Raw genomic sequence first — 10,685 nt, 5'->3', positions numbered from 1 at the left:
CAAGGGGATGTACAGTTTCCTACCGAGGAGTCCATTGCTTAGATTAATGTACAAGACCCCAGACTCTAACAGGAATTGGAAGGGTCGATACTTTTTCCTCCAAGGGGATAACTTGATTTGTCATCCTAATGACCATGAGCACATGCCTGTGGACATGACATGGGGTATAATGCCCTCGTCTGGTAGGTGTCCGTCCTTTTTAGGCCTAATCCACTTTAATTTGTTCAATTGTCCTAACCGTCTCTTTTTGCAGCTCATGATCGTCCACAAGTTACTACCAAGCAGTTCGGTTTCTTAGAAAAAATCTTTGGAACCACCAAGTTGTCGGAGAGGACGTGGGTCAAATTAGTTACCTTGGATACTCTCCATTGGTATTGCGACGGTCTTGAACCTACTACTATTGCCCGTTGATACGATGCACGAATTTGCAGACTTAAGTCCGTTGCCCATTGTATGTTTTTGTGTTATCAGTTACCAATATTCTTACCCGTCCATTTTTTCGCAAAAATGGAAGAAGCTAGGAGAAGAGCATTCATCAAGCAGTAGGCTGCTGCTAAGAAAAAACTAGAGGGGAGTTTTCCCCCTAGGACGGGCTCTGTTCACCCGTCCACTAAAAGGCAACCGTTCGACAAATTTGACTGTTAAGCAAAAAAGCAAAAGGTGGCGAAGGGACTAGCTGCTGGGCAAGCCTCTTACGAGTTTAAGTTGCACCCAAGCTCGGCCCTGGGAAGTGTAAGGGTTTGATGGTTAACCCGGACCCTATCAAGGAGAAACCTCCTGTCCTTCTCTGAGAGGATTCCCAGTATGCCCTCAAGCAAATCACCTCCATCATCAAGGATGAGGACTATGAGGACCTAGGCAACCACGCCACTGAAGCAATGGGAGAGATGGGTCTGTTCAACCTTACACAGGTTTGTATCTGTCCCAATGTGTTTCCATTGTATTTATCCATTATTATCCTTACTCTTTTTGTGGTTGGTGTAGGGGGTTCTAATGATGAAGGGTTTGATGGAGCGCTTCCTTTCTCATGAGAAGACTCTGGAGTGCATCCGTGCAAAGGCAAATGCAACGGAGGAAAAGCTGACGGAGCTGAAAGCCTAGAGGGTCCGTCATGAAGAGAAGCTGAAGTTGTCGGAGCAACTCCATGATGATTTGGAAAAACAAGTAGAGTTTCTAGGAAAAACCTTGGAGGATAAGGAGGCTACTCTCCTTCAGGTGAAGATGGATGCTATACAAGAGTATCAAGACTCCGATGCCCTCCTAAGTGAACTGGGTACATCTTTCGCTAACGGATTTGACGGCGATGCTCAAAAAGTTGATGCAAAGAAGTCCATTGAGGATGGCACCGGTCAACCTTTAGTTCAGATGCTTGATGACAAGGAGGAAACTCCTGTAGCCCTAGAGTAGTTTTATATTATTTTTATTTTTGTTTAAGTTTGAAAATGTATGGGAGAACAGCATGTTTGTTATTTTTTTAACCGCTGCCTTTTGTAGGCTTTATGTAAATGTACCCTTATGGAGTTTTGATTATATGTTTTATAATATACATCCATCCATTTTTCATATGAGTTGTTTTTTCATAATGGTTGAATTGATCCATCCAATCCACGGACTTGATGAACAAGTTCTATCCTTCTAATAATGTTTCATTCAGTCCACGAACTTATATGAGTTTCATCCTTTTAGGATGATCTGTCCAGTTTATGGACTTCGTACAATAAATTTCATCCTTCATGGGATCCGTCCAATTTATGGACTTTGTATAATAAATTTCATTCTCCATAGGATGATCCGTCCAGTTTATGGACTTGCGAAATAAGTTTCATCCTTCTTAGGATGATTTGTCCATTTTATGGACAATAAATTTCATCTTTCATAGGATCTGTCCAATTTATGGACTTCGTATAATAAATTCCATTCTTCATAGGATGATCCGTCTGATATATGGATTGTATAATAAATTTCGTCCTTCACGGGATCCATCTAGTTTATGGACTATATAATAAACACAATATGTCCTGAATAAACTCCTCTTATTGTGATGAGTAAAACCTTGTCCATGAAAAATAAAAAGTCACCCTTTGGGCTAAAAAGTACTGTAGACGATAACAATAAAAATTAAAGTTATAAACTAGAAAAATAAACTGGAGATGAGGAGTGTCGTCACCCGTGCCCTTATCTACTAGTAGTATTTCTTGAGGTATTCCGCGTTCCAGAGGTGCTGCAGCCTTTTTCCGTCCAGTGTCTTGAGGTAGTAGGTGCCTTTTCTATGCCATGATGCGATTATGAACAGTCCCTCCCAATTGGGTCCTAACTTCCTATGAGAGGGGTCTTTGATTGAGCCCGTCACTTTTCTCAAGATGAGGTCTCCTTTCTAGAAGTCCCTGTGTTTCACCCTAGAGTTGTAGTGCCTGGCCATAAGGTTTTGGTATCGTACCAACCTTTGTTCAATCGTCACTCTGACCTCATCTACGATGTTATACCAAATCTTCAAGAGCTCTGACCTTATCATTTTTCTCCTCGTCGCAGTTCGCTATTTGGTAGCTTGTGAGACCTACCTTAGCTGGGTCTCACTGCCATACGCAAGTCGAAATGATATTTCACTTGTAGGTGTCCTTGCCGTCATCTTGTATACCTATAGTACACTTGCCAATTCTTCTGGCCGAATACCTTTTGTCCCCACAAGCCGAGTCTTAATGATTTTCAGCAAGGATTGATTCGTGACTTCAACCTGTCCATTAGCCTGAGGGTGCGTAGGTGAAGAGTAGTGGTTCTTGATCCCAAGCTGCGAGCAGAAATCCCTGAATGCATTATTGTTGAACTGTTTCCCATTGTCTGAGACTAGGATCCTGGGTATTCCGTATCTACAAACAATGTTCCTCCACACAAAACTACATACATTCTTTTCCGTGATGATAGTTAAGGCTTCAACCTCTACCCATTTTGTGAAGTAGTTTATGATGTCCAAAAGGAACTTCAGCTACCTAACTGCTATAGGAAATGATCCCATGATATCGAGACCCCATTGAGCAAAGGGCCACAGGGCCATCATTGGAGCGAGGTCCTCTGTCGGCTGCCTTATGAGATTTCCAAACCTCTGACATTTGACACATTTCCTGACGTACGCTTGGGCATCCTTCTGCATGGTGGGCCAGTAGTATCCAGTCCTGATCAGCTTATGGACTAAGGATCGTGATCCTAAGTGGTTCCCACACACTCCTTCGTGGACTTCTCTCATGACATAGTCTACATCCTTGGGGACAAGACACCTCAGATAGGAGCGGGAGAAGCCCTTTTTGTAGAGGATGTCTTTGATAAGTATGAACCGTGCAGTGTAGACTCTCATCTTCCTCACACCTTCCTTGTTATTTGGCAATACACTGTCCTTTAGATAGGAGGTAATTGGTGTCGTCTAGTTGTCCTAGATACATATCTCCTGCACACTGACTATATTTGTTACTGGCGAGTTCTAGACAAAAAAGAGTACCTGACTGGGCAAAGACATGTCATCAGCTGATGCTATCTTAGCGAGGCGATTGGCTCTCTCATTCTCCTCTCTCGGGATTTGAATAAATTTGGCATTAAAGTACTGCATCTGATACTTCACCTGTTCGAGGTATTCCTTTATCCACTCCCCCCTGCATTCTTAAATGCCATTAATCTGCTTATGACTACGTAGGAGTTGCAGTGAACTATTGCACCCAAAGCTCCTGTTACTCACTTGAGATCCAGTCATCCTATCAGGGCTTCGTATTCGGCCTCATTGTTTGTTCTTGGGAAGTTTAGTCAAACCATGCAATCAACCTCATCCCCTTCTGGGCTGCGAAGCACTATCCCAGCTCCTCCCGCATTTTTGTTTGTCAACCCATCCGTATGGATCGTCCACTGGGAATTCCCTTTCATTCCCTACTCTTCGTGAGTGAACTCAACAACGAAGTCGGCTAAAACCTGCCCTTTTATGGTTGTACACAGACGATACTGTCTATCAAACTCACTCATCTTGATCGCCCGTAGCGCCATTTGTCCTGCCGACTCTAGACAGCTCATCGCTCTCCTCAAGGGTTTTTCTGTCAAGACAGCTATAGCGTAGGCTTGAAAGTATGGCTTGTGCTTGCGTACTGCGATTACCAACGCAAAGGCGAGTTTCTCCATAGGGGGTACCTTCCTTCTGCCCCTCGAAAAGCTTGGCTAGTGAAGTATATGGGTCTTTGGGCTTCGTCCTCTTCCTTGCTAGAGTTGCACTGACAACGGTTGAGGAGACGGCTAAGTAAAGGAAGAGCTCTTCTTTTGGTCTAGGCAGGCTTAGCAAAGGTGGGGAAGACAGGTATGCCTTAAGATCTCCGAATGCTAGTTGGCATTCAGTCGTCCATTCAAAGGCCCTTTTTAATGTGCGGAAGAAGGGGAGACACTTACTCGTCACTCTTGAAACAAATTTTTTAAGTGCTGCAATCTTACTAAGAAAATCCCTATGGTCACTCCGAACATACATTTGCTTGGGCTCAGCTTCATGTTATAGTGCCTCGTGGTCTCGAATGTCTCCTTCAGGTCGTCTAGGTGGTCATCCTTCTGTACGCTTTTTATCAGCATGTCATCTACATAAACTTTGACGTTCCTCCCAATTTGGTGTGAAAACATCTTGTTCATAAGTCTTTGATAGATTGCGCCTGTGTTCTTGAGGCTGAGTGGCATCACCTTATAACAGAAGAGACCCTGGCTTGTGATGAAAGAGGTTTTCTCCTAGTTGGCCTCATCCAGCTTTATTTGGTTGTACCCTGAAAACTCATCCATAAAGCTCAGCAGCTAGTGTCTTGCCATCAAATCCACCAGGATATCTATCCTTAAAAGCGGGTAGCTGTCCTTGGGGCACGCCCTGTTCAAGTCTATGAAATCCATGCACATTTTCCACTTTCCGTTGGCTTTCTTAACAATCACCACGTTGGCCAGCTAGTCGGGGTAGTACACTACCCATATAAATCTTACCTTCTACAACTTGCGGACCTCCTTTGCTATGGCTAGATCCTATTCTTAAGCGAACACCTGCTTCTTCTAGCGAATGGGAAAGAAAGAAGGCAAAACATTCAACTTGTGAACAATGATGGAAGGGTCAATTCCAGGCATGTCTTCATGGCTCTAGGTGAAGACGTCTTGGTTGTCTCTTAGAAATGACATCAAGGCCTGACGGACGGACCTATCGTTATCTACTAGGACCCTATAAGTGTTGTAGTCACCAATCTGTATACTTATAGCAAGCGCGTTGTCATGTGGGTGATAGAGACGTCAAGCATCTTCTTCTGAGAACCTGATCACGGGGTTGTCCATGAGTGCCTTCCTTGGGACCAAACCTATCAGTTGGACGTTCTGAACCAATCAGAGGTAGGTCTTGTGCCCCCTCTTGGTTGAATAGGAAGTTGTTGTGCCCCCTACAATCATTCTTATGTCTTAGACGGGTGGTTTAGGGTACTCGTTTTCCCTTTGGAGGCCCTGTTCTTGCTATTGGTCTATCTTTTCTTTACTTACGAACCTCTGCAATTTCCCCTGCCTGATTAGGGCTTCTATCTACTGCTTCAAATAGTAACATTCAGAAGTATCGTGGACATGGTCGCGATGGAAGCGGTAGTACTTTTCCTTGGACCTTTTGTTGGGATCACCTTCCAACTTGCCTAGAAACGTCAATGATCCTTTGTCCTTTATCTTCATTAGTACCTGGTCTCACTGAGGGGGTCTTGGAGCGTCTAGCCTCTCGCCTGTCACCTGTCCTCATGGCCTTCCATCCTCTCTCCTGTCTTGCCTCTTCCTGCTTTTCTCTCTTTCTAGACTTTTCTTCTCATGCAAGTAGTGCGTCTTCCGTATTCATGTATTTGGTAGCCCTGCAAAGTACATCCGACATAGTCTTTGGATAGTTCTTGTATAGAGAAAACAAAAACTTTCCCTTCCATAGTCCATTGGTGAATGCTGCCACGAGTATCTTGTCGTCAGCTTCATTAATCAAAAGTGCCTCCTTGTTAAAACGGGTAATGTAAGATCTCAGTGTCTCATCCTCTCATTGTTTAATGTTCATCAAGCAGGCGGTTGATTTCTTGTATCAATGTCCCCTAATAAAGTGTGAGGCAAACTGGGCACTCAATTGCTTGAAGGTACTAATGGAGTTTGGTGTCAACCTACTAAACCATACCCTCGTAGGACCCTTTAGTGTAATGGAAAAGGCCCTACACATGATTTCATCCGCTACGCCCTGTAGATGCATGAGGGTCTTGAACATCTCTAGATGGTCTAACGGGTCTTGAACCTTATTTATATATCCAGCTTGTGATAAGCCTAACATCTTATTCTTACAATCTCACCAAAGTTTCATCCCTAGAATAAAGTTAGCCTCACCCAAGTCCTTCATAACAAATTGGCTTTACAACCAAACCTTTACCGATGACATTACCCTTACATCAATCCCAATGAGTAGAATATCATCAACATAAAGCACTAGGAACATTAGTACTTTGTCTCGACGTCTTTTGTACACACATGGTTCATCAAGATTTTGTTCAAAACCAAATAATTTGATTGCTTGATCAAATCTGATTTTCCATGACCTAGATGCTTGCTTAAGTTCATAAATGGACATTTTCAACTTACATACCATATGCTCTTGGTTCTTTGCTATGAAACCTTCTGGTTGCATCATATAGATTTCCTCTTCAAGATTGACATTAAGAATTGCAGTCTTGACATCCATTTGCCAAATCCCATAATCATAATGAGTAGCAATGGAAAAGAGAATTCTGATAGATTTAAGCATTACTACTGGTGAAAAGGTTTATTCATAATCAATACCTTCTTTTTGTGTATACTATTTCGCCATTAGCCTTATTTTAAATATTTCATCCTTTCCATCTATCCCTCTTTTTCTCTTGTAAACCCATTTGCAACCAACAGGTTTAATGCCATTAGGCGCCTCTACAAGATCCCAAACATGATTGGAATACATAAAATCGAATTCAGATTTCATAGTTTTGACCCAATGATGTGCATCTATATTAGTCATTGCTTCATCATAAGTGTAGGGATCCGATTCACCTCTTCTGAGACAGCTTCATAAGTTTCTCTTAACCCTATAAATCTTATAGGAGGTCGAATAATTCTCCAACTACGACGAGGCACCTAGTTTCATGCATTGGTTGTTCTATTACAAGTTTATTCATTTTAGCCAAAACAACTCTACTTCTAGGAGTATAATCATTCATATAGTCATTTTCCAAGAATTTGGCATTTGTGCTAACAAACACTTTATTATCCTTATGACTATAGAATAAACCTCCAATAGTTCCTTTTGGATACCCTACAAAAAATACCACTTCTATTTTAAACTGTAACTTGTCAGACTTTCCTTTCAACACATGTGCTGGACAACCCCAAATATGGAGATGTCTCATACTAGACTTACGCCTATTCCACAACTCTACAGGTGTTTTAGGAATAGATTTCAAAGGTACTAAATTCAGAAGATACATTGTAGTACTTAAGGCATGTCCCCAAAAGGAAATTGGTAGAGTCGAATAACTCAACATGGATCTAGCCATATCTAAAAGAGTCATATTCCTTCTTTCTGCTATGCCATTTTGTTGTGGAGTTCCAGGTGCAGTCAACTGGGATATAATCCCATTTTTAGTCAAGTAATCCTTGAAATCCTCAAGAAGATATTCGCCACCTCGATCAGATCAAATGGCTTTTATGCCTTTACCTAATTGATTCTCAACTTCAGCCCTAAACTCTTTGAACATTTCAAAAGCGTCAGACTTCTGTTTCATTAGGTGCACATAACCAAATCTAGAGTAATCATCAGTGAAAGTAATGAAATACTCATAGCCACCTCTTACTTGGATTGACATAGGACCACATACATCTGAATGTACTAGTTTTAGCAAATCTTGGGCTTTTCTAACTGTTGCATTAAAAAGTCGTTTGGTCATTTTACCTTCCAAACAAGATTCACAAACTAGAAAACCATCAAATTACATGGCTCCTAAGAGTCCATCTTTGATAAGTCTTTGAATTCTGTTTGAATTAATATAACCCAAACGCAAGTGCCAAAGGTATGCTTCACTAGTAGAAGGAAACTTTCTCTTTAATGATTTCACATGTGAATTATTATCAAATTCAAAATTATATAATTCATACTTATCAAGAGTTAAAATATAAAGATCATCCACAATATTGCCAAAACAGATAAACATTTTACCCTTCTTTATTACAACATTGTTTTTAAGGATAACACAATATCCATGTTTACCCAAATAAGTTGCAGAAATTAAATTCATATGAACGTTAGGTACATAAAGACAGGCTTCCAATATTAAAATCCTAGATTCAAAGCATAAATTAACAACTCCAACATCTACAACTAGAATCCTACTCCCATCAGCCAAAGTAAGAAACAATTCCCCTTCATTCAGTTTTCTGGTCTCCAAAAACCCTTGCAAAGAATTGCAAATATGATTAGTACAACCTTAATCCACACACCAAGAATCCATGGGATTTTGTACCAAACATATTTCAAGAAGAAAGGAACTTTTCATACCCCTATTCTTGGCAGCTTTAAACTTTCGACAATTCCTCAATGTCCTTTCTCACCACAATGGAAACGCTTTTCTTTGGTTTTCTTTCCTTTGTCAGCAACCCCTAAGGCAATTTTTTTACCTTCTTGCTTGGTGAAATCCTTCTTCTTCTTCTTCTTACCCTTGGCTTTTGACTTAGGTTGAGAAGTAGGAGCTTTAGCCATATTGGTATCAACATTAGAAGTACCAAGCATGCCTTCTACTGCTAACAACTCATTCATTAATTCAGACAATGAATAAATCTTTTTATTCATATTATTGGCATATCCACATGGGATTCTCCATTAATATTGGCACCTAAAACTTCTAATGTATTCATATTAGAGATCATTGTAAGACAATGCTCCCTTACTGAACTGCCTTCATCCATTTTGGTATTATAAATCTGCCTCATTGTTTCTTGCCTTGCAGAACGGCCTTACACACCAAACATCTCCTTCAGACTTAGCATGATGTTTGAAGCTAGTTCTACATCCTGCATTTGATGTTGTAGAACATTTGAGATAGATGCTAGGATGTAGCATTTGGCCATTTCATTAGATTTATACCAATGATCATATCATTGTTTTTTCTCAAAAGGAGCATCTAATGAAGGAAAGCTAAGACATGGTAGAGTAAGCACATATTTGTGCTCTTCAGCTGTAAGAACAATGTCCAAATTTCTTTTCCAGTCAACATAGTTGGATCCAGTCAGTTTTGTTTTGATTAAGAATAGTAACAAGTGGGCTAAATGATGCCATGATCATGTTTGAAAATAATAAACGTCTATATCTATATATATATAACAGACGAAGTTGAGAGAAAGTTGATTCCTGCATTTAAGGACATGTTGACAAATAGGATAACTGCCTATCTAAAATTCAGCCACGTATACAGTTTTAAAGTTGAGCAGCCGTACGTCACCATGTTTGGTCTTTAAAAACTCTTTCACGCTTGCAAAAAAAACACCGTTTCACTGCTTTTTTGGGTATATTAAAAAAAATGGTTAAAATAAAAAATAAAAAACACGTTGCAATTAAAAAAACCCTAGCCATCTCTGTTCATCAGTCTACGCTTCACATCTTCTCTCTCTAAAAGAAAACGCCTACCAATACTGTGACAGAGAAAGGAAAGGAAGGATTAAAAAAAAAAACTTGCGATCTGGTGGAGATTCGTACGGCCGGCCATCGCTATATGATTTGCTGCTCTGTCTCATCTCTCCTCTGCAACCAAGTTTCTCTAAAGGTTAGCGTACTCTTTGCTTCTTCAAAGACTGTTTTGGTTTTTTGAAACTTTTCGCCATTGATTTTCCTTTTCGAATTAACATATTAAATCTCCTATATGTATATGTTTTTATTTTAACACCAGATGTTTATACTTTAAGAATTACCATCTTCCTTTTCTATATATCTATATTTCAAATTTTTTTCATACCGAATTGTCTAGGGTTCTTCTTTCATTCCTTTTGAAATATAGATTTGTTTGTTTCTTTTTTATGCAAAAATTATAATTTCCGGTTTTAAGTACTGGTAACATAAGGGATTTCGCCCTTGATTTTAATAGCCAAATTTCAACTTGGATGTTTATAAGTCTGGAAAAAGCTTAATAAGCTATACAACTTGGTGTGATTTGTTACGATTTAGGTTTTTTGGTTAGGAGTAGCTTTGTTTAATTTATGTAAATAGACGGTTAGCTTTGGTTTAATCTCTTACCCTATTGTCTTCTTTGGGTTTGCTGTCAATTTAGGTATTCGAGATATGTAGATAGAGATTGGCACAACTCAGTGACCAGCATAATCGAAATTAAACATAGACCGATGAAAGGTACGTATCAATTCTTTGTATTCACAAATGCATAATAGTGAAAACTTTTTAAACTTGACAAAACCAAATCACAAATGCATCCTATGTAGACCGCTATCTCTTTTTTAATCTTTGTGCTTTTGAACGTTCGTTTACTTAATTAATGACTTTTCAAGCTCTTTGAATTGCCGCCTCTCCTCTCTCTTTACTGCTTGTGCTAAAAAATCATATTCCCTATTTGATTGTGATGTATATTTGTTTTAAAGAATCAGTGAATTTTTTTTGACAGTATATTATG

At 39.9% G+C, this 10,685-nt stretch overlaps 1 protein-coding gene across 1 annotated transcript; it reads right to left on the bottom strand.

The window, feature by feature from the left end:
- Nucleotides 1-2,635: 2,635 nt before the first annotated feature.
- Nucleotides 2,636-4,489, bottom strand: LOC142616176 (uncharacterized). The gene is made up of 4 exons (XM_075789043.1): nt 3,996-4,489; nt 3,488-3,638; nt 2,985-3,139; nt 2,636-2,864 (listed from the first exon to the last, which is right to left on the bottom strand). Exons 1-4 carry the CDS (start codon nt 4,487-4,489, stop codon nt 2,636-2,638), a joined length of 1,029 nt encoding a protein of 342 aa, XP_075645158.1.
- Nucleotides 4,490-10,685: the final 6,196 nt, after the last annotated feature.

The sequence above is a fragment of the Castanea sativa genome, chromosome 11 (genome assembly GCF_040712315.1).
Source record: "Castanea sativa cultivar Marrone di Chiusa Pesio chromosome 11, ASM4071231v1".
In the NCBI taxonomy this organism is placed as follows: Eukaryota; Viridiplantae; Streptophyta; class Magnoliopsida; order Fagales; family Fagaceae; genus Castanea; species Castanea sativa.
The sequence above is the reverse complement of the archived record's forward strand: the minus strand, read 5'-3'. Positions and strand labels throughout refer to the sequence as shown.

Excerpts from the sequence above, each read along its gene's own strand:
- LOC142616176 (XM_075789043.1), bottom strand. The coding sequence starts at position 4,489 with ATGTATGTTCGGAGTGACCATAGGGATTTTCTTAGTAAGATTGCAGCA. Across the intron at positions 3,140-3,487 it reads ACATGTCTTTGCCCAGTCAG|AAGGATGCCCAAGCGTACGT; the intron begins GTACTCTTTTTT and ends CCCACCATGCAG. Across the intron at positions 2,865-2,984 it reads TCATTTCCTATAGCAGTTAG|ATACGGAATACCCAGGATCC; the intron begins GTAGCTGAAGTT and ends CATTGTTTGTAG.